We start from the raw sequence: 23,993 nt of genomic DNA, 5'->3' as shown, positions 1-23,993 counted from the left end.
TTAGAAAACATCGTGTACATACTATGCTGTTTTTTTATACTCAGAACTAAGCTTATTTGATGCTGTGCAACATTTGATATCAATGCAATGGTAGATAGATACAGCTAGGGGAAAACTGCCATGAGTTTTAAACCAAATTATCCCACTCAATCCTGGCAAATCTACTTGAGAAAACAGGCACCAGCCTGTCCCCCCGATGGGAATTTCTAGCAAGGTGTTTGCCATCAGTCCAGTTTCTGTTCCTTGAAAGAATACAATTACACAGCTGAGTTACTCTCTACTGACAGAACAATCTGTGCTTTGAGAATCCTTTATCTTCTCCATCAAATCTCTCCATGCAACAGTTCTATTTCATAAGCAGTGTCGCAGCTGGTATATGCACTGTGGTACATCACTATGAATGTTTCACTAGATATTTGACTAGGGGCAGATGTAGAGAAAAAAACAAATAAATTCCTATAATTTTTAATGCTTTGGGGAAATGCATGCATTATTTTAGAGCTAAATTAATATTAAAACATTCATATGGAAGGGGAAGCAATATACTGAATATACTGTGCTATATTTTTTAATCCCATTTGTAAAAATAACCTTGATGACAGGGGGTCTTGTGCCAGAGAGATTCCAGGTTATAAATTTGCTTCCACAAATCCCAGCTCTCCAGAATCATGTCTCGCCCTGGTGTCCAGTCAACATCTCTTTCCGTAATACTTCTGGTGTGCTTACAGACTGAGCGTGTAGGGTTGACATCAGGCTGTTGAAAATGGATGTTATAACATTATACAGAATATTTTTATGAATGCATTCCACCTACAATACCAAAATAATTTACAAGTAGGATTTATCATAACAAAACGTTTCTCTGTCCCAAAGCACCTCGTTCCTGATCCGATTGTGAAATCTCTTCAAGGACTTACAGATCCTCAGAGTTCCTCGGGACTTCTTACTGTGTGTTAAGATTCAGGTCATAATAAATTGCACTTCATGTGTTTCTGGAAGTGATCAATGTTTTAGACATGGGCAACTCTGATTTCCCTTTCCTATGAACAGTCCTTTACATGAGGCTAATATTTGCCTTGCTTTCTTTCCAGATTAAAAGTTACAGTGTGAGAAGTCTTGCAAAGGCTTCACTTAGGTCTCCAGTTTGCCAATTCTTCCTCAAAACCAGATGTTGAAGAGTTGACTGTGTTGTCAAGATGCCAATCAGAATCATAGAATCATAGAATCATAGAATAGTTAGGGTTGGAAAGGACCATCCAGTTCCAATCCCCGTGCCATGGGCAGGGACACCTCACACTAAACCATATCACCAAAGGCTTCATCCAACCTGGTCTTGAACACTGCCAGGGATGGAGCATTCACAACCTCCCTGGGCAACCCATTCCAGTGCCTCAGCACCCTAACAGTAAAGAATTTCTTCCTTATATCCAATCTAAACCTCTGCTGTTTAAGTTTCAACCCGTTACCCCTTGTCCTATCACTACAGTCCCTAATGAAGAGTCCCTCACCAGCATCCCTGTAGGCCCCCCTTCAGATACTGGAAGGCTGCTATGAGGTCTCCACGCAGCCTTCTCTTCTCCAGGCTGAACAGCCCCAACTTTCTCATCATCAAAGTAGAACAGGATTTTTTTACATTGATGAAGCTATTGCAAAAGGCACATTTGAAAAGTGGAGACATTGATGATAAAATTCCACAAATGTAATATGAAATAAACGTTAAATCTGAAACCAGGTTTAGTGAAGATCATAAGAGCTTTTAATGAAGATGTGAAGTTATAAAATGTTGGGCCACACTGTTTGACATGGACTTCTAATTCACCTTTAACACCTTTATTAGCAATATTGTTATTTTAACACCTTCCTGACTCCACATTTTATTTCTATGTGTAGCAACTTCTTACTGTATTTATGTAATACTGTATTTTGGCTTTATTATGGTGATGCCAGTTTGATTCTTTTTATTGACTCAGTCCTTAAATATCAGAAAAAAGATCTGTAAATGCTATAAAATATTCTCGGTGAGTTTTTGTTCTATTTAATTCATAGAACACTCAGACTTTGTTCATTTTACATCTTCAGGAATGTCTAAATGCAGAGATCACAGCAAGGTTCAATGTTGCCAACCTCCAGAGCATGGCTTTTAAAAACAAACTGAAAGGATTTGTGATAACTACAAATAAGAATTGTTAACACAGAGAGAATCCATTTTAACTGCAAAATGAAAGTACCAAAAGAGTGTTGAGCCACCGTGCTCATGGCAGCAGATGGAGATGAATTAATTCTCTTGTAGCTAGCTGAATGTTGGTAGTTCTGGGGTAATGGTTGGGCTTGGTGATCTAAAGGTCTTTTCCAACCTAGTTGGTTCGGTGATTCTCTCTTTTCATTCTTTTATTTCAGTTACACTCAGTATAAATATGAACTCTCCTTTTGTTTGGGATCAGTGTTTTGTGCATCACTAATGTCATCATACACTCACTCATTCACACTGCTTCTTTTCAGAGTGGGGTCAGCCTGAGCCATTCTAGTACCTCATAGAAACTTATCTGAAGCTAATAACTTCTCTTTAAATATTTAGCTCTTGGAAATGTCTGTAAAAAGAATATATCAATTTCTACCCATTGAACTTGGCTTCCTCTCAGGAAGCTTTTTATTCTGACATCTGAACACTCAAAGAATACTCAAGCAGATATGAAATATACAGCACGCAGCACTCAGAGACCGAGTGTGCTGACAGAGAACGGTAATGCAGTTGTAAAAACAGCCCACCTTGTTTCTAGAGGCATGAAATAAGAGAACTGATCAATCAGTATAATATCTGACAAACAGGGTTTGGGTTTCGTGTTTTAGCACAGCTAGTCTTGAATATGAGTGTCATTTTTGTCCATCAGCACACTGCAAGCAAACACCTGAAAGGAAAGTGCCTGGTTGTTTCCAAACTAAATATCCCCTGTATGATCATCCCTATGTATGATCTTAACAGCACTTTTGCTTTATCCAAGGAAGACACTAATCACTGCAAAACTATTTAGAATATTTCTCTCTCTAAGGCCAACATGCAAACCTTTATCTCTTCCTCCTGTTGTTTGTTTGGATGCTTTTTTGTTTTGTTTCTGTAAAATAAACCAAATTCTGTTTCCTGAACTATCATGCAATAAATCAGGCTTGATCTTGACAGCTCATGTGAAATATTTTCCAAGTCAGTCCCCATATGAATGAAGAGTGTCTTGGAGAGGAGGCATATGGGTCACAGTGGGAGATTTACAGCCTGCCTTGGTCAGTATTGAGCAGTTGTGAGACCATATGAGTAGGCAGAACCATTTCCTGTTCTCTCAATACTGCATGCACATAGAGTTACATGAAGAACTCAGCATTTTTCTGGCTTTTGTATTCCCTCTACAACTTCTTTCTAATTCTTTAATTCATTCAGTAACATTTCATAGCACTTACCACGCTAAGTTGTGTTAAACTACTTAGGAATTTGTTCCTGCAAGGCATGGGAGTATTTTGTTTCTAAACAAATGAAGAACCTGAGATCCATACAGTGATTTGCCCAAAATAATACAAGGCTGAAAAGTGGTTCCTACCCTCAGCCAACATGATTTTTATATCTTAAAGATTCTTCCTGTTTTATTTAGATTGGAGGTAGAACCAGTGGTTTTCAGCAACTCTCTCAGGTTTGCATTTCCAAGCAAGATATTGTAATCTTACTGTTTGGGCATACAGACGATTTCCTCTTTGGGATGTGTTTGTTTGTATTTCTGTAAAGCACTTCCGCTGTTTTGCCTATATTACTGGGGAAACTCATCTTTTTCTTGCTTGCCTAAGTACTGTTTTAATAAAGACTTCAAGAACTCATAACAAAAGGTGACCTAAAAAGCAATGCAAATATGCTTTTTCAGGTGCAACTATAGCTGTAGTAATCGCTTGTCATCTTCTTCAGCCATCAGGTTTGGGCGAATGCCACAAGCGGAGAAGGAGAAGCTCTTGGCAGAGATTTCCAGCGACATCGACCAGTTAAACCCTGAATCTGCTGATCTACGAGCACTTGCCAAGCATTTGTATGATTCATACATAAAGTCCTTCCCTCTGACCAAAGCCAAGGCGAGGGCGATCTTGACAGGAAAGACGACAGACAAATCAGTTAGTTCCCTCTGTTTTGTTTTGGGTTTTTTTCTGCCTTTCTTTTGAGTAAATTATTTACTACATAGACAGCACATCTTCAAAACCCCCCCTTGCTGTTGGCAGTTCCCTATTTCAAGCTGTGTCTGAAACACAGGAAATGTTTTTAGATAGGATAAGTAAACATTATTTGAAAAAACTCCGAGTTCACCTAATAAACTACTTGAAACCAGTACAAGAATGTGAAGGTCACCTTAACCTTTTTGTATTCTCTGAGCCTCTCTTCCCGTTTTCCTTCTCTTCCACCAAAGGTTATCTGCCACATCATCTGTTAAGGTGGCTATCTTGCTGTCAGGAATTGGCAGCTATACTATTCAAACATCTGTATCACAGCATATTATCATAGCTTATTATCAGTACTACCTGTTCCCAAAGGAATACTCTTTTCCTAAGTGTCAAATGATTCCCAGTGCCAACAGCATTACTAGCCTTAAATATGATGCTTATTCTTATGAAGCTTTGATGACTTCCTGCATTTAAGGGGGTTATCTTGTATCAGATCAGCATCCTGTGCTGGTGCAGTTTCAATTTGAGGAGAACATACAGGAAAATCTTTGAAAAGTAAGGAATAGGGATATATATGTTTGGAAACTTCACCGGCAATGTGTGACAATCTTTTCTAGCAGTGAGAAGATTAACTGATAATTATGGGAGGTTTTTATTTTTGTCACTATTTTAATACTTCAAAAGAAAACCAGTTTTCCAAGTTTTATAATGCTTTGGTTTATCTTTAATTGTCAGTTTTACAGCAGACCCTGGGGTTTATTTTCTTTAATAATTTCAAAGACAGGCAAGAATTTGGAGGTGTTTTAGGCTTTAAAGGTGGCTAAAATAATAAATCAAATATTGTCTCCAATTTGGATGCATTCCTCACATCAAAATCCAGATGTGGTGGACACTTACAGTTTGTGTAGCCTTTCATCATGGAGTATATGAAGTTTTAACCAGCATAGTTTCTTTACTCTGAAGAAAGCTGCTGTGGTAGGTCCACTTGAGTGGCACTGCTTTTTCCAACTCTTTTCTCAGTTCCCTCTCTATATCAGAAACAGGGAAAAGAATTAACACAGGAGTTTAGGGGATTTAAGTGTGATCCTAATAACTAGGTACCTGCACTGGGAAACATTCTTTCTAAAGCACATATTCATGCACAGAATTAATGCCTTTGTTGTACTTGGTGCCCCAACATTAAAGTTTCTAGAAAGAAAACAAAGTAACGACCTACTAGTACTGAAACATGCATTTTAAAAGCTTCCTCTTGTCTTTTTATTCCACTATTTTACATATGTGTGCATACACATATATACAGATCTGTATAAAATGCTTTCTCTGCTGCCAAAATAGCATTGCATCTTGAAAAACACCTCCTCCTCCTGGCTTTTCTCAGTGCTGTATGTTTATTTGTTCAGTTTCACACTGAAATCCTAGTGCAAGTAGGAAAACAGTGTCACACCTCACCCTCTGTTTAACTGGATCCCAGGGGCTGGAGCTGTGTTTGCCTATCATTACTGGGAAAGTCACAGCACTACTTTCCTTGGTCCTGTAAGCAGTGGAATATTGATCCAACCAACCTGTTTTGAAGCTGAAATCCTCCTGTGCAGATGCTATTGGTTCAGTTCACAGCCAGAGCTCTGTTTTCCAATCAGCTCTCCTGGTTAGGGAAGCACTGCCAGCTTCCAGCCCTCCTTCCTGCCCAGGGAAAGCAGTCAGAGCTTTCTGTTTGATTTAGCCTGAAGCAGATGAGTGAACACTTCCACAGTCTCCATTGGCAGAACTATGGGAGCAGTAACCTCAGCTGAAAAAAGGCACCCCCAGGTTCTAAAGGAAGTACCTAATTTCAGTTCTAAGAATCCCATAATAATTTAGCACTGAATAGACTTTAAAACCAATAGGAACACTTTAATCCAATAGGAACAGAACCGTAGGAGTTTCCAGGAGGTGATGCTGTGGGAGAGGACTGCTGACTACAGTTAGGAAGGCTTGGGCTCATTTGGAATCTGTTCTTCAGTATATAGTGACTACAAAAGCAGGAGAGAGAGCACCCATGTGAATAAGGCATTAGAATGAATTAGATATGAAACCACAAGGGATCTTAAATTAAAAAATGCATTTCTCTAATCCATTTGTTGAATAACTCATTGTATTTACATTAATTAATCAGCTACGTTAACAAAGCTATTCACATCAATGAGAGTTCTCAGTGCAGCAATGAGCTATTTAGTCATTTATCCTCCAAGGAAAAGATTCTTCAGATAAATTCAAGAATTCCCCACTTACCCATTCCTTTAAAACCAGGAGCTTCTTCTGCACACTCGGCAACAGATTGTTTCCAGATCCTAACAAAAGCTGTCCTGGCACTACTTTTCCTGGCCTGCTTTCAAAATTAGTTTATGGCAGTTGTGTTTATTTCACAGTCAGACTCATTCCTCTATTCTGAATTGTGCTCCTGTAGTTTGTATCGCATTGGTTGTTTTCTTTCCCAGTGCCAACTTGTTTGAGTTTAAATATATCCCAACTTTGTTCTTGTTAAAGGAGTTAACAGCAAAAGGTTAAATTTATCAGATAACCAATACCATAAAGTTGGTATTAGTTGCAGCATTTTCTAGATGGATAGAACTTGCGAAGAACATGACAGTATAGGAATCATAGAATCATAGAATAGTTAGGGTTGGAAAGGACCTTAAGATCACCCAGTTCCAACCCCCCTGCCATGGGCAGGGACACCTCACACTAAACCATATCACCCAAGGCTTCATCCAACCTGGCCTTCAACACTGCCAGGGATGGAGCATTCACAACCTCCCTGGGCAACCCATTCCAGTACTTCACCACCCTCACAGTAAAGTAATCAAAAAGTGAATATACTCTGTCTCTCTATAGAAAAGAAGGTATATAATCTGAAGTGCAAACATGTCCCTGTTCTCTGAGTAGATTCTGGCTTATAGAGTACATTAAAATTCAGGTAAATATTTTAATGTTGTTCCAAACTCCAAATTCAAACTCAGATGTTACAGAACTTCTGTCAAACAAACACACAAACAAGAAAACCAATTAAAAGAAAGGGTAAAGAAAGCAGCTATTTTGAAATCGTGTCCTTTACTTCCCTCCCACAACTAGTGAGGAAGTACCAGCCAAAGCCCTGGGTTTAGAATGTGGAGAAGGCCCTAAGAACTATTTGGCCTTTCTGTAAATCATTTTAACACTGTGAGGATATTTGTTTTAATAGGTTTATGAAGGTTTAACCTTTTGGGGTCAGCTACTCTTGCTATATTCCTCACAGACTTTCCAGTGGTTTTGGCTGCAGGACACCTCTGTGTGCTGCTTCAGTATCTCAGGAGGCAAATGCTCATAGAAAGGACATTTGAAAGTAAATTGTCTTATCTTTTTATTTGCAGCCATTTGTTATTTATGACATGAACTCCTTAATGATGGGAGAAGATCAGATCAAGTGCAAACATGCGTCCCCACTGCAGGAGGAGAACAAAGAGGTAGCAATTCGCATCTTCCAGCGATGCCAGTTCCGCTCAGTGGAGGCAGTGCAGGAGATCACGGAGTTTGCCAAGAACATTCCAGGTTTTGTGAATCTTGACCTGAATGATCAAGTAACTCTCCTGAAATACGGGGTCCATGAGATCATATATACGCTCCTGGCTTCTCTGATGAATAAAGATGGAGTTCTTGTATCTGACGGACAAGGATTCATGACACGGGAGTTTCTGAAGAGCCTGAGAAAACCTTTTTGTGACTTTATGGAACCCAAGTTTGAGTTTGCTGTGAAGTTCAATGCACTGGAATTAGATGACAGTGACCTGGCAATATTTATAGCTGTCATTATACTAAGTGGAGGTAAGTGCTGTCCTGTTTGATATGGTATTTTATATAACAGAATTGACACCTTTCACTCCTGTGTAAATGGGAAAATGCTCAGTGCTGCAGGATGGGACTGTATTTACATATAGGCTTTGATACATTTTTAGCTTTCATGATGTTGTTTGCCCTTTTTTCAGTTTCAGGTAGAACTTGAGAATGTAAATTACCTGCTATTAATGATGGAGCTAGAAATGCCTGCTGAGTCAGCAGTGCATTCAGTTAGGAAACAAAATGAGGACTGCCTCCCTGAAAACAGGAAGGGTGGAATTTCACTGGCAAGAGCTTCAAAAAGTTAAAAAGTTCTGCATGAGAGTTTTAACCTGCAATTAGCTTGTGTGGCTTGCTAATTGTACACAAATAGCTTTGACTCCATAACTATTTCAAAATAGATGTGGAATTTGGCTTCCAGGATTGTTATGGGGTTTTTGATGGTTGGTTTTTTCATTTGTGCAAGGTTTGGTTTGCCTTTAAAAGAGGGGAAGAATGCATTCCTCTAGAAAACCGTGCTCTCTTAATGGCTGAGAAAAGGAGGCATCATGTGTCTGCTCTGGTCATATTTCCTAAGATGCTCTGTTTGCATTAATCTTTATACATCATGCTTTAGCAAACATGAACTTCAGGCCCAGGTATCAGACTACATGCATCCTAACATTTCATTAAACAAGACACTGAATTTGCAGCTTGTTTGAAGACAGTAATTGTGTTCTATCTGATTCAAGGTGATGTAGGTATTATCTTTTGGGAATTACTGACTGCCAACCAGTTTTAGTTCAATTATGAAACCTTTCCATTGAGAATCGGAGGTATAAGACACACAGTTCACGTCGTACTGAAGGTCTCTTACTTCAGCCAATACTATCAAGTTAGTGATGTCACATAAAGAACATTTTACCTCACTGATTTGTGTGTGTTTAGGCTTAGAATGATTCTGCAGCTATCAATGGGAGGAATGTGCTGAATGCTCTGAATTCAGATCCTCCACAGAGTAACGCAGGGTATGTTGTTACTACGTGATGATTAAGCAATCAAACACAACCACCACTTGCTATTGTTCCGAAACCAACCATGCTGAACGTGCATTGTTACCTATACCTTCATGTAAAATCACACACAATTACTCCTGGCACTGTGTTTCATTCAGTAAAACTGCAGTATCACAAGCTGGTTTATTAGACTAACTAAAATCCACTTCAAACAAGTGCACTTCCCAGAAGCCATTCCCTTGTGCAAACCTTTGAACACAATGATCCCTGAGGACTCTGAACTAATTCAGGCAGGGAAAATATGCTATTGGTGTATTTTTGGTTGGCTTTGATAGGGGAGGAGAAATTATCCAAACCTATTAGGGCATTCCCCAAAACATGCTGATATTTTGCATTTGCTAATATAATGAAATCTAACAGAGGAGGAACAGACCTCTCAAAATCCGCGTCTAAGTGGGAAAAGGGACCTCACAGTCTGCAAAGCTGGGTCTTTGGTGGTGCCTGGTTGGCATTAAAGGGTACAGGTATCATGGAACCGATCTCACATGTTAGATCTCAGGAGGACAGTGACCTACAGGAAAAAATACTCTGTCAAAGCAGATTTATCAGCAAGTCTCTTTTTAAAGAATAATTTGCAAACAGATGTCCATAAAGAACTACTCAATTTTAATAGTTTTGAAATAACCCTGAAGCAAAGCCAGATAAAAATATAAACCCATATAAAAATCAACCAACCCTTTCTTGGAAAATCCCTTCATTTCTTGATAGCAAAAATCTCTCACTCACTGTCTTTATTCAGAACTATTTTTATTCCCCCTCCCCCCAAACCAAAAAAAAACCATGATAGTTATTTGCAAAAAACTAAGTTTTTCTTCTGAAAACAATTAAGCTTTGCAGGCAATTAAAGAATGGCTTTTATCATGGAATTTACAGTCAAGTATGATGTATATTGACCTGTATGCATTCTGTGTGGTATGGAGCTGAAATCCGATTCCTCAGGGAGCTCAGATGCCCTTGTTTCTGCAAGAACTATAGGGATATTGAGCCAGGATGATTTCATTGCAAATTGGTTTTCAAAGCCATATGATATTACCTCAAGGCCTTTAGTGGCTGCAGGAATACTCTCATTCTTAAGTCACTTCAAGAGATCCTGTGCAGAAAGATCTTAAAAAGCAAAGCAGTTTGTGACACACGGAAAGATCCTCACCAAAAGCTCTGATTCGAAGTGAATCTGTCATTGCCTTGTGAAATGATGTTCATTCTGCAGCTCCACAGCACACTCTCTTATGCAGCTCTGAAGAGCAGAGAGAAGGAAAAGTGAAAGATGATTCCAGCTGGAACATCACATGTAGAAAGCTTTTCATTGTGAAGTGTGTTTGGAATTTGTCACAAATCCTATAAAACAGTTCAGCCTTTTGACAGCGAACCAGTTGTTTTGCCTTATATGTGAAAAGGCAAAATACTTCTCTGCCAACAAAAAGCTGACAAATTAACTGTCACATCAACAGAATGAAAGTATCCCTGCTTCCAGTGTCATTTGACTGTTCCTGAGCTGCTCAGTGCAGCCTCGCCGTCTCAGTGATTCCAAATGTCACTCTGAACACATCATTACAAAGCAGAAGAGTTATTCTCAATGTTGGTTCACTGTGCTTTAAAACAACAGTGTAAATGGCCAGCAAATTCTAGTATTATGAATTTAATGCTGATGAGACAGAGATTGTGTTTGTGAGCGGAAGGGGGCCTACAGGGATGCTGGTGAGGGACTCTTCATTAGGGACTGTAGTGATAGGACAAGGGGTAACGGGTTGAAACTTAAATAGCAGAGGTTTAGATTGGATATAAGGAAGAAATTCTTTACTGTTAGGGTGGTGAGGTACTGGAATGGGTTGCCCAGGGAGGTTGTGAATGCTCCATCCCTGGCAGTGTTCAAGGCCAGGTTGGATGAAGCCTTGGGTGATATGGTTTAGTGTGAGGTGTCCCTGCCCATGGCAGGGGGGTTGGAACTGGATGATCTTAAGGTCCTTTCCAACCCTAACTATTCTATGATTCTATGATTATAGGATATTACCTTGGTTTTACCCAAGAAATGCTTTATGCCATTAACAGCAATGCCAAACTCTCTTTACAATGTCCTTTTACTTATGGTAGCTTTGATAAATACGTACATTTGGTAAAATGGGGTTTGGAAGACTCCTTTCAAGGAGATACTCTTCCTCCCTGTTGTATTCCACTGAGGCATATCCTCAGCCAGTAGTTAGTGCCATGGTATGAATGTTATAGAACTTGAAGTATCCTTAAAAATATGGTATACAAACGAGCTGAAAATGAAGTCTGTCATAAGAAGGTTTAAGGAGAATAAACTGGATGTCCGTGTTTAGGCAGGAAAGAGGGTAGTCCAAGATATTGGGATAATCCACATTTACAAACAGCAGACTCACTCAAGCAGGTTGTTGTTAAATAAAGGAAAAGCTCAAAAGGTGATTTTGTAGCATGTCCACATAGACTTGAACTTTTGTATATGAACTACTGCAGTGTTTAGGCTTCAGTGGTGTTTGGGAACTGTAGTAGGGAATACCTGTGAAGACTCAGACTCTGTTACCCAGAGGTGCAGTCAGAATGGTACCTGAACTCACCAATGTTCATTCACTTCTGTTTTCTGAGTGTGTTCTTTACAGCAGTCACTGCTCTTGTTTAAACATTGCATTCAGTAATTTTGCTACAATCTGATCAGCAAAATTTGAAGTTTTATCACTGAATAGTACCAAGGAATAGTTCCTAACTTACTGCTACACAAATCCTGCTCTGCAAAGCTGTTAAGAACAAAGAAGCATTCCATAATCACACCAAGAACTGCAGATAACCACTGTGGGCTTTGAACCACAGTCCTGGGGACTACAACACACGTTACAGTCCTGAAGAAAATCCTCAGACTGCTGAGTCATATCTGCCTCAGCAAAAGAAGTAGCACAGTTGTGCAGTCACCCGTATCTTTGCCTGTTTTCTCATATTAAGATTTCAGAATGTGTATTTGAATGCAAAATGCACTTGATCACAGGTACTAAAATATAAAGGTATGGGTAAAGGCGTACAGATAGCAGTTTCATATGTGAGGAACAGAAACCAAATTGCAATTACTGTCAGGGACATGAAAAAAGCACCCAGAGCTGTAAGGAAATAAACAACATATTTTTCCCTGACCCAGTATAGAACATCAATTCACGCAGTCATACAGCTGGCGCTCAAAGCTAAGGGGCTAATGGTCACTTCTGTGACCATTTTCTTCCTTAGCACAGCTTCCTGCAGAATTTCCAAGCCAAATGAAACAGCCATATGACAATGAATGAAACAAATGAAAGAATTCATAAAGACAAGTAGTAGTGAAAAGAGAAATGTGGTACTCTCTTGGCATAGTCTGAATGGATAAAAGGCAGGTCACAAATAGCACATAAAGAGGTTAAACTTCCATCAGCAGTCTTCTGTATCAGAGAGGTTTAACAGTGGTGTTCATTTGCTTTTAGTTGTCTCTCACCATCATCGTTTCAACTCTCTTTCCTTTGGCCTTCTGCAGCCTAATGCCACTGTATAGTAAGAAAGTCCTGCTGCCACTCACTGGAGCTTGTCTTTCATTCCTCTCAGCACCTCCCCTTGCAGATTTCTCTGTGAGCTGTCAAACAGCAATTCTGTCTTTCTTAGCCTCTCCAAACGCCTCCACCAGTGTCACATCTTGTTTGCTCCCATTTCTGGTACATGTTTTGGTGCAGTAGCCCAATGAATTCAGAGCATATATAGTTAAGAGCATCTTAACAACAAGAAATATACCACAATACCTCTATATTAAAGCTTTTGCCTCTTGTTTCCTTCCTTCCTCTCGTCCCCCTCACCCCCCCCCCCCGATTTAGAAGTTTCTTGGAAGAGAAACAGTATTTTTCTCTGTAAGAAGTTTTTACTGAGAAAGTATAACAAACTGTCAACACCCAAAAAAATAATGTTCATATCCTGAAGTTCTCATTCATGAAAAATCTCTCTTGCCTTCAATGGGAATTTTCCTTCCTCTCAAATTGGCTTATTTAAAAATAACATATGATTATCTCCTAGGTTTTTGTCATAGTCATCTTTTCTGACTCTAGTTCCACTGGGTCATTATAAACCCATTAGACTGGGATTTTCAAAGGATCTGAGGGCTTTTAGTTGCTTAAGTCTCACTGAACTTCAACTGACCTTGGGCACCCCAATTTGGGGGCTCCTTGGCGAGTCCCAGCCTCAGTACTGATCTCCTGGGTTTGCCTCCTGGACTGTGCTGGGGAGCACAAGGCTTGAACTGGGTTTCACTGCTGAAAACCTCACACCCTAAAAATTCCCATCATAAAAGAAGCAGGGGGCAAAGTGAGATTAATCTCAGAGGAAATCAAGGCCACAGGCTTTGAGCTTTCTGAGTTTTTCTATCACTGAGCAATGAGTCATACATAGTTCAGAGTTCAGCTGCAGCACAGAAGTCTAATTTAAAGCTATCGCACCCCAAAGCCAAAATCATTAACAGCTTTGATGTACTGAAAACCGGGAACTTTCTGAAAGGTATAAAGAAGGCAGTCGTTTTCCAGCACACGCAGTAAATGTAGGTAATAGGAAACATCTCAAATTTACCAAAAATTCTCTCAAGTTTCTGTAAAAATGCATTGATAATCTTGCCCAAGGGCATTAATAAAGTAGCTGTTTGTTTGGAGACAATTTTCTGCTTGCATGATATTTACTTACAGACATTCTGAGCCATGCTTTATGGTACTTTAAACTTGCAACTTTCCCCAGCTTCAACTCTTTGAGAGTTAACTGTCCTTTCCTAAGGGCTGACCTATGTGTGTTCATGGCTGGGATACTCAGTTGGTTTCAGTTTTAGTTCACACTGCAGTTTTTGACCTGTGGAATAAAACCCCAATGTGTTTACAAAGAGCTTTGTTTTCTCTCAGCCTTGTTCCTTGTTCTCAGCACAAGCCAGGCTGAGTTAGTAGAACTGGATGCACAGAAAGGTTACTGAGATCACAGCAAATAACAGCCTATTTTTCACCATTTTAATATAGCTCAAATTTGGAAATACTGCCTTAGGGAAGTGATTTCAGGCACTGCTTTTTATTGGTTATAAATTGATTATATAGCTTCACAGCAAATGTCATTGAAATCATTGACTGTTTTTCCATTCTGATAATCAAGATGAGGCTACTTCAGCAGTAACACATTACTGATGTTCATTGTCATATGTGAGGGTTTAATAATGTTAAGCAACTTTATCAACTTGCATGGGTGTAGAATCAAGTAATTTATTGCCTCAAGTTGGAAAACAAATGTTACAAACGATGTTAACGAATAACTGCAAGCACTTCAGAAGGTATTTGGGGACAGACAGAAATAACAAGATAGCTATTATGATGAAAGATACTAGTGGTTAAAAAGGAAAGATTTTGCTTCTTGCTGAAGAATAAGATACATCAAAGATAATGCTGGACCTCACAGCTGTGGCAGTGCAAGTAGCTGGCCCGAGCTGTAAAGATCTATATGGAGGAGAGAGAACTCTGTTGGCACGAGCCCAGGAAAGGCATTTTCAGTGCAAGCCACATCTCTCAGTCCTCCACTGCCATAAGCCTTCAGGGCTGAGCTGAGGAGCTGATGCTAAAAGCTTACCGTGAGACTTCTTAATGGCCCCTGGAACTTGGGTGTGGAGAAGAACTGAGCCTGTGGTTTTTAAATCCCCCAAGTTAGCGTGACTGCACAAGATGAATTTATGCCTTTTTTAATTCAATAGGTTAGCATCCCCCTTAGCAGGAGACATTTTTAATGGGAGTAACTACATGCAAATCCATCTGAGTATATGTTGGTGTGTCAGGTAAGTGAATTAATTGACACAGACTGTTTATGCCCCAACTGTAAATCACTCTTCCTTTCCATAAACACTCCCAGTTTACTGTGGAATATGCATTGTAGTATTGTACGAACCTGCCTCTGCATCTGCCCCACACGAATGCTCAGATTGTTTCTAAGATTATTTCTAAAATGTCTTTGAGCAGATTCTAGTAAGATCTGACAGATAAACCCATTTGTCAAACAGTTGTCAGGAAGTGCTGTAAGTGCTCAATACACTAAGAAATCTTTAAGAAACAAACAGATTTAAGAAACACATTCTTCATAAACTTACAACTCCCCTTTTTCCCCCTAGATCGCCCAGGTTTGTTAAATGTGAAGCCCATTGAAGATATACAAGACAATCTGCTGCAAGCTTTGGAGCTCCAGCTGAAACTGAATCACCCTGAATCCTCACAGCTGTTTGCAAAGTTGCTGCAGAAAATGACGGACCTCAGACAGATTGTAACAGAACACGTGCAGCTCTTGCAAATCATAAAGAAAACGGAGACAGACATGAGCCTTCATCCACTCCTACAAGAGATCTATAAAGACTTGTATTAATGACCATAGTAGTTCTGATCCGCTGACATAATGTATGTTCTTCAGATTGCACTATTTCTTGGAGGAAAAACTTTGCATACCTAAGAAATTACTGTGAAGCAGCATTTAAAAAGAGAGAGCTTAGTATAGTAGATCTATTTTATGCATATTGTTTATAAAGATACATTTACAATTTACTTTTAATATTAAAAATATCTATATCATAAAATTGTTGGCAGTATTTTCAGAATTAATTTTTTAAATATCTTATTTCTTACAATGCTTGTGCAGTATGATTGATGCTTCACGGGTTGGTTCAGTATGCAGTTCCATCCGCAACTGAGAAATAAACATCTCCTTAAACATTTCTAGGGAAACGTTTGAAGTAGTATGTTTGATTTTGTGCTCCCAAGGCAGCAGCAATGAAGTGGAGTCACAGATGAGTGTAACTGCCTAGGAGAGTTTCAGAGGCAAAAGTTGAAGCGCCAGATCTGACAATAATTGTGCCTACCCTAATGTAATTTCTACACTGAGAGAGCTCTGTGAAGAGTTTTGAGTGTAAGAATAGGCTCATCAGCTGTGGGAAAACCCCAAAACTAGATCCCATTTCAAGAACTCATTCATAGCCTCTGCTCATGGCTCTTGGGAGTCTTTTCCCAAGGCCCGTGCCCCAGCAGGCAGTGCTAATGCAGCTTTCAGTCACTTGGTTGAGTCTGCAATTGGTTTGTGCAAACCACTTGGCCTGAGACCTTCCCAGATTATTGATGACCTATCATTGAACAACACATTCAGTCCCAAATGTCATGGAGAATTGGAATAGCATGACTCCTCCTAAACTAAAGGAAGGTTTAAATTCATTCTTTAAAACACACACCCGTAATGGAAACCCTCCTATGTTAGTTTGACTTGAGCCATCATTGCTCATCAGTGGGAAGGAGAATGCTTTGAGGTGTTAAGACTGTTAATTTCCTTGTATATGTTGCCCTATAATGTCACCGAAGTGTCCACTGGCAGCAAAGCACAAGGAAATGAATAAATTGAGCAGAAGGTGAGTTTACTTACACTGTCTTCGTTGGGTATTCTCAGGACTGGTGTGAGATTCCCTTAGATTCACGTTTAGCATGCCCACATCTGCTATTTGTGAATGTGACCCTGACAAAGTCACAGGTGTGATCCATGCTGGTGGACCAGAAGAGGGAATGCTGGGAGGGAAAAGCCACTAATTGTAATATTTATATTGAAGTAAGGAGCCATCCTCAGTTTAATATCATTAGTTTCCTCCCCATGCCCACATTTTATTTATGTAGCAAAAAGTGTGCCTTAAACTTGGTGAGACAGTTTCAGTGGTGCTACATAACTGGACCAAGAGGTAATGTAAGTGCATATGTGAGTAGACTGGATTTTCAGGGATGATAAATTGGCCTTAATCCCGATGTAGACCTTGAAGTTCTACGTTGGTGCAAACTGTGCAATAACTAGGCTGACAGAGGCAAATAGTAAAATAAATCCTTGAGCTCATGCCTTCTCCACCTAGAAATGTTTCCTACTAATTTCAGATAACCTCTGGGCCCATGGTCAGTAATAGGAGTTATGCCCACCAGGAAGTTTGGAGAATTGGATCATGCAGCCTCAAGGTTTAAAACCCATGGATGAAATTGCACTGAGATGAAGTCAGTGTAAGGCTGAAGTGAACAGCTTTGATCTTCACCAAGTTCACAGTGAGCTCATTCCAGGTAACTTAGAAAGGGTTGCCCTAAAGCCAATGGAATATTGCATGTTAATGCTCAAGACTGCATGTTTCGTGCACATTTCAAGCTAGACGTGCTAGCAGAGCATCAGATTCTGAGAAGAATATATGTTCTCTTGTTTTAATCTGTTTTCTACTGGACATTTGAAACTTTGCCATCTATCCCTTAGTGGGAGAGCCTCTATTTAACTGCAGAGTTCATCCCCCCCTGTAGGAGGACATATCAACAATTAACTGGCACTGAGATGGACCACAGCTCCAACACTGCATTCCTGTAATAGTAACACAGCAATAAAATCCAGTTTCACATTGGCTTCACTAGAAATGAGACTTCAGAATTAGTTTTAAATAAAGAACTCTAGGGCATGTTCTCGTGTAGGTAATATTAAAATTTGTTTGAAAAGGACAGTGGAAGAGATGCACTGACAATGAAATTAAGTCCATTACATTGTTATGGGAAAAAACTGTGTAACCAAGAAGCACATTAACTCAAAGAGCTTAATCCTACTTTAGTACAAGTAGTACTATTTTTGATGGTAGCAGTTCGGCAGTGACAGGGTTTAAACCATTCTGCCTAACATGGACATATGCAATCTATACATTCTGAAAGTGGCAGCATGATCATATTCATAATGGTCTGAGGATAAAAGAGAAGACAGTTATGCTGGAAGAGGTGTTATCCTCTATTAGGATGAAGGCCCTGACTGCCCCAAAGCCTATACTTTTCTTTCAACTGTATAAGAGGCTCTAATAAACTATTGTTCTTCCTACATCATGTCTGCTCTTACATTTTGATAATTATCCATCACATTTTCCTCAAGTGATGGAAAATATTAATTTTCATGTGAATTACTAATCACAGAAATGTTCTGATTCAAAATGGTTACATCATGGTTAGGAAGTTTGGTCTAAAATACTTCTCTACAAGAATAGGTCTTCAGGGAAAAATGTTTGTTTCATGGACAATCACTATGTACTAATTTAGAACAAATGACTGTTATGAGGATACAAAAACATTTTCTCAAAAAATAGCATTTTCTCTTGTGAATTACATTCAGAATTTTGATCTAATTGTAAATACTTTCTGTTTCTATGGGACATTATTTATTAAAAACAAAAAAAACTTGCTAATGGGAGTTTCTAAGTGGGCTGTAATATTTCCAGGCCCTCTGGAGTTTTGATCAGAATGGGCTATGCCATAAATGTTTGTGTTTTGATCTCCAGTGCTACTAAAACCATTTCACAACTCAAAAATAGAAACAGTCAGCTGGTACATGCCTGCCTTTGAAGAACTTCATTTGCCTTGTGTTTTACTGTCCTTCCTTACTCATCTGCTCCCTACAGCACAACATCTTCAGGGCTGATGGGTGCAGTTCAATACTGGTACATTCCCACAGGCTTTAAAGCTTCTGAGCTGTTATTCTGTCTTATGTTTTATACTCATCTGCTTTTCAGCAGAAAAATGCTGGAAGTAAATCCTGTTTAGGGAATGGCATCTGGGATAGCTACACCTATCCGCAGCTCTCTGCCCATTTCCCTCCCCATGCCCAGCATCAGCCGGTCATCAAACCATTCCCTGTGGAAGCTCCAGGGTCTCTATTGAATAACAGGGAAAATTACCATCTTCAGACAAAGTTCATTGGTGACCATTTCTATAGTAAATATTGCTGTAAGTGGCCTAAAATGAAAACTTAAAGGAGAGGAAAACATCACCATTATTGTAGCAAAGGCAGCTGAGACCATTTTAACCACCTTTTCCATAACAGAGAAGAAAACCTGTTTATCCTACTCCTGCAGGTACCTCACTGCCTTTCAGCACTGCATGACAGGAAGCAGTGGGGTTGTGTGTTCCTACCATACCTTTTCCCACCGCAGACAGCCCTTCAGTACTCCAAAATAATGAAGCCTAGAAAATGGCCTTCCTGATAACTGTTGCCATGACTCGTGTTTCCAAGCTGTGGAAGTGCCACAGGCCTGCCCTGCCCCGTCACTTCAGCATACATGCTCCAGGCTTCAGTGCACCAGCAGTACAGTTAAACCCTGGGGGATCAGGATTTAATATTTGATCAGCAATTGTAAACTCTCTCTCTTGAAGCTGAGTACATCTTAATGGGGCTTCTTTCTTTTAAGAGGTAATATCTCTCCCTTAACATCAATTTTGTAAACTTAAGCAACACAATGCTGCAGCATTTAAAGATTTAGAGAAGCAAAACAAAGATGAGGGTCAAACCAACCCAGCACCCTGGGTCAGCAGCTCAGCTATACACCTGCCAAATGCTTCAGGTTTTCTTTCAAGCACCAGAAAAAATGATGTGCCTCATCTTAAACCCCATTCCAACTGCCTTGCCTATGGTAGTTAAAAATCAGCTGCATAGCTGTGTCTCCAGCTACATGAATGCAGCTGTATATATGAATACTGTATATATGAATACTGTATGTTCACCTTTATTGGCACAAACTAGCCCTGAAAATGCTGATAATTGTAGGGAAAACAGTTTCTGAATTTCACTGTGTTATGCAGGGTATAGATAGGGAATTAGAGCAGCACATCTCAAGTACTGCTCACTGCCTTCAAGTAAACAAGCAGTAGCCAAAGAGTGACCGAACGACAACAGGAAGTAAGGAAAAGATTCCAAATGTGATACAGTACTATGATACATGTGTACCTGTGCACATAAGCAAGGACATACCCAGCATTAATTTACAGCACAGCTCCCAGCCAGACACCCCTGCTAGTAATCTGTGGGTGGAAGAACTGCAGACAGTGTAAAATAACTGCAGCTTGTTACCTTTTTGCTCATACATTCTGAGAGTTGCCTCAAAATACAGCCCGTTGTATCTCCAGGATAAAAAGAGTATTTAGGTAGAAGCTTTTTTGCTTCTGATCAACCTGCATTGCCACCTGGCCCTCTATTTCATCAGCTCTCTTTTGCTAAACCCCTACTTTGAAGATGTAACAATTCAGGTGGGTTCCTCCTTGGTATGTGAGCTGTTTGATGCACATATCCTCAAGCCTGGATGTTGAGCTGGAGATGGGTATGAGCAGCAACAGCTCCAGATATGGAGACAGTGCAGTTTTACTGTGTCTGACCATCCACCACACCTGGCAAACCACACTCTACTTCAAGGACTACACAGAGTATCCCTGTTTATGATACCCCAGCATCTGGGCCTTGGTGTACTGGATAAAAGCTGCACACTTGCAAAGATATCAGTTGTTCTTCCCAGCATGCACAGCTGCATGTTGGGAATGTATCCTGTGTAATGTGTAATCTTGGGAATGTACACTAATCGTACTTATTTGTATGCAAGGCACCTAAAGTTCCTAAACAAGATTAGGGAGTCCTGCTGTACTTGGCCTTACAGACACCAGCACTGCTCCAAGGAACACCAGACAAGGCAGACAAAGGGAGGGAGCAGTAAGGGAATTCGATCTTGTCCTAACCAGGATCCACAGATAAGGAACAACACCCAGCTTAGCACCCAGCCTGACTGCTGGGCCTGCCTCTCATAGGTTTTCCCATTTTTACTGTGCAACAGCCATTGTGTTTGCAAGAAATTTTAGTGCAACAAAGCCAGCAAACAGCATCTCTATATGAATATGCCCACAAACTATGCATGATTAGTTCAGTTGACAGTCTCCTTCGTGGCACAGGCCTCTGGCATTTGATGGATCAAATCCTGTGCTAAATTACTGCAGGAACATAGTCTCTATGCTGTAGCTTATCTAGCCCGTAGAGTGGGAATTCTCTGGGCAAGCCTTACTCTGGGCAAATCTTACTGAAAGTATTAATTCTCAGATCTTCAGGGTTAAATTCTTTGAGACTTCTTTTAAATGAAAAATGGATTTACTTCAATGGATTTCTGCAGACAGCTAAAATCGGTTCTCAGCTCTCAAATGGGACAAGTTTCTAGTTAAGAGTTTGCAAACTGAATCTAACTTTCAGCCCTGCTTTGGAAAAGGGCACGAATGGTAAAGCAGAAGTAGAGCTTGAGCTGCAAATGAAAATAGCCCTTCCACTGAGACACAATACTGTTTAAGGCCTTTCTTTTTTATTACGAGGCTTCCTTATTGGGCTGGAAATGGGTCGCATTTTCATACCAGCATTGGCCAAGAGGAATAGCCATTGCTCATTATATTATATGCTGTTACCCAACAAGGCTTTTTTAGTTCAGTGGAAACAGCAAGGGAAAACTGCTGTCTCCAGAGGCAGGGGAGGGAAGGAGAAATACGGAGCACCATTGGTTCTCACACTGGGAAGAGCTGGCAGTGCAGGAGAAGATCTTGTCCTGCTTGCTGCAATGATGATTAAAGCATTCTGTTGTGTCAGCATATCCTCAGTTTGTTAGTGCTAACTCTCAGCTGGCCATATCCTGCCAGATTTGCAAGCAAAGCCTGCCAAGCCATCTCAACAAAAATGTAGCTTTAAATATTATAAATGATGCTGCATTTTGCTGTGGAAATGTTTCCTGAAAAGGCTGTTCCAAAACATCCTTTATTGTTGGGGGAGGGGAGCAAAAGGGGCCTGGGAGAGGGAGGAGGGAGGGAACAGAACTACTTTTAATAGACTTTTTTTTTCTTTTGAGGCCAGAGATTCATTTCACATCATTCCCTAAGACCAAATGGATATTTTTTTTCCCAGTGACTATAAAACATTACAGTAATAATTTTGTATGTAAGTTTTGGCAACTAAGCTCGGGGTGGGAGGAAGGACAGAGGGCATCTTATTTTATAAAGGATTGCAGGGAGGGATTTTGCAATTGATCAGTTAGCAAAATCTTTTTGGTGGACATCTGTTTGCTGGCAAAGGAGAGCTCTCTTCTTCCTGTTGTACTCAACACAAAATCCCAGCAGAGCAAAGGAGGTGGCTCTCACAGGTTTGGGGTTTAGATCAAACAGAAGGATTTGGGTCTTTATTTGATAACAGGATAATATCTCAAACTGTTCAATGGAATCTCTCCAAACCGGCTGCACTGGTGAAACTCTGCTTGCTAGGTTTCCTTCTTTATATGTACATGAACCTGATCCAAAACCATGGGGGCAAATCTACATGCAGAGTTCCAACCATTTGTGCAGACACACGGAGAAGAAAACTCAAAGCTGTTCAAATTTGGGATTTCAATTGTGGCCCATTCGTATGGGGAGGTTCTTTCACAAAGAACATTGTCTCACAGAAGTCCTTCACAGTTCAAGCCTCCAAACAGACTAAATCAAAATGCAAGGAATAATTAGAGTCACGCAATGTGGTGGATTCTGAAGTGTTCTGATATTGCCCATTGCAACAGTCCACCCTAATGTGCAGGGAATCAAAGAATAGTTTTGCTGCAGTGGGTCTGAATCCAGATTGTTTTTACAGTCTCATAGCTGAACTTTAATCAAAAGATCTAGTAGCTATTTAGACAAACATCTCTTATACTGTCTTTTTCTGTAGGTGGCACATTCTTCCACATTTTACAATAGCCTTTTTTTTGTTTGCTAGATTAATTCTAGGCAGAGGCCATCACACATGTGATAGCTGAGCTCTCACAAATGAGATCCAGTGCTACGCAGGCTTTTCTGCAGCCAGACCCTGCACGTACACTTTGAGGTACAAACATGAGGTGTTTGTAATCTATGGATTTTTACCATCACATGGAAACCAGGGTAATCATAAAGTCAGCTTCAAGGAAAATTGGAGTTTCAAGGTACTTCCCTTTTTAAGATCAATTTATGGAATAAAATTCCCCAATTCTTATTATTAAGCTTGAACTTGCAATCCAGTGGAAAAAAAGGATAATTCAAATGACTATCAGAAACAGTCTTGGGGTTTTTATTATTAAAATTAAAACATATTAAATGCTTAGTAGAGGAATATATTTTTTCATTTGGCATCTGCTATTAAGAAAAATTAAAGTGCAGAAGATAATGAAAACTGAAGTCACTGGGAATATTCACCTTCATTTCTGGGTGAACTCCAGAAGTGAAGAAGACCACAAGAAATTATCATTGCATTTCCCACTGCAATGCAAAGGTGCAGAGCCTGCTTGCAAGTATAATTCAAGTCTGGTATCATGTTGTTAAAGGCAGTGGCATTATACCCAAATGAAATCCTACTAGAAAACAGATTTTGAAAACACAGCAGTGTTGTGAAGGTGATATATAGAAGTTATTTGGGCAGCCCAGGTTCTGAACTTACCAATAAAAATCCTCTACTCATAAAGTGGGTATTTTCTGGTGTAAGCTATTTTTGGGCCCCCATAACCCTTAATCTTCTCTTTGTAGAAGATTGTGAGGTGCTTACCTGCAAGATACAATATAAGTGCAGTGTGTTTCTACCTTGTGCTACCATAATAAATTGTCATTACTGGAGATTATACAGTTTAATACATGTATTATGAAGGAGGAAACAATGGGCTGTAAAGCATCCACTTAAGATATTTATAGCAATCATTCACTGATGCTCCCTCTATCCAACACTTCCATTTGTACATAGTAACACTGCATACATTAACTAATACCAAGCCTGGAATGTTATATTTGACTAAGACCCTTCTAAATCCAAGGAAAGAATCTCCAAATCTGGGATCAAGCCTAGAAGGTAGTGCTATTTTGTTCAGAGAAAAATCACATTTGTATTAGACATGGCATGACCTGTGTGCTCATGGTTTGGATTCTGGCAGCTCTCAATCAGACAACAGTTTGAGTTTAGTGGGACATCTGTCTATGGGCTGTTCCATGCCAGTTGGCTTCAATGCCTAAGAGCTGGGCACAGTGCAATCATACCTTCAGCCTCATTTGGATGTTTCCT

General features: G+C 39.8%; 1 protein-coding gene across 4 annotated transcripts in view; it reads left to right on the top strand.

The window, feature by feature from the left end:
* PPARG (peroxisome proliferator activated receptor gamma) overlaps nt 1–15,817 on the top strand; it is a 58,547-nt gene extending 42,730 nt beyond the window's left edge. For 3 of the 4 annotated variants that reach the window (XM_034066019.1, XM_034066020.1, XM_034066018.1), the window contains 3 exons: nt 3,941–4,140; nt 7,572–8,022; nt 15,232–15,687. In XM_034066019.1, the coding sequence (XP_033921910.1) occupies nt 3,941–4,140; nt 7,572–8,022; nt 15,232–15,479 (899 nt within the window). In that variant the 3' untranslated portion in view covers nt 15,480–15,687. Of the gene's footprint in view, nt 1–3,940; nt 4,141–7,571; nt 8,023–15,231 lie in introns of all 4 variants that reach the window. The other variant, XM_034066021.1, reaches the window with a different exon arrangement.
* Nucleotides 15,818–23,993: the final 8,176 nt, after the last annotated feature.

This window comes from Melopsittacus undulatus, chromosome 9, assembly GCF_012275295.1.
Source record: "Melopsittacus undulatus isolate bMelUnd1 chromosome 9, bMelUnd1.mat.Z, whole genome shotgun sequence".
NCBI classification, from domain to species: domain Eukaryota; kingdom Metazoa; phylum Chordata; class Aves; order Psittaciformes; family Psittaculidae; genus Melopsittacus; species Melopsittacus undulatus.
The sequence above is the reverse complement of the archived record's forward strand: the minus strand, read 5'-3'. Positions and strand labels throughout refer to the sequence as shown.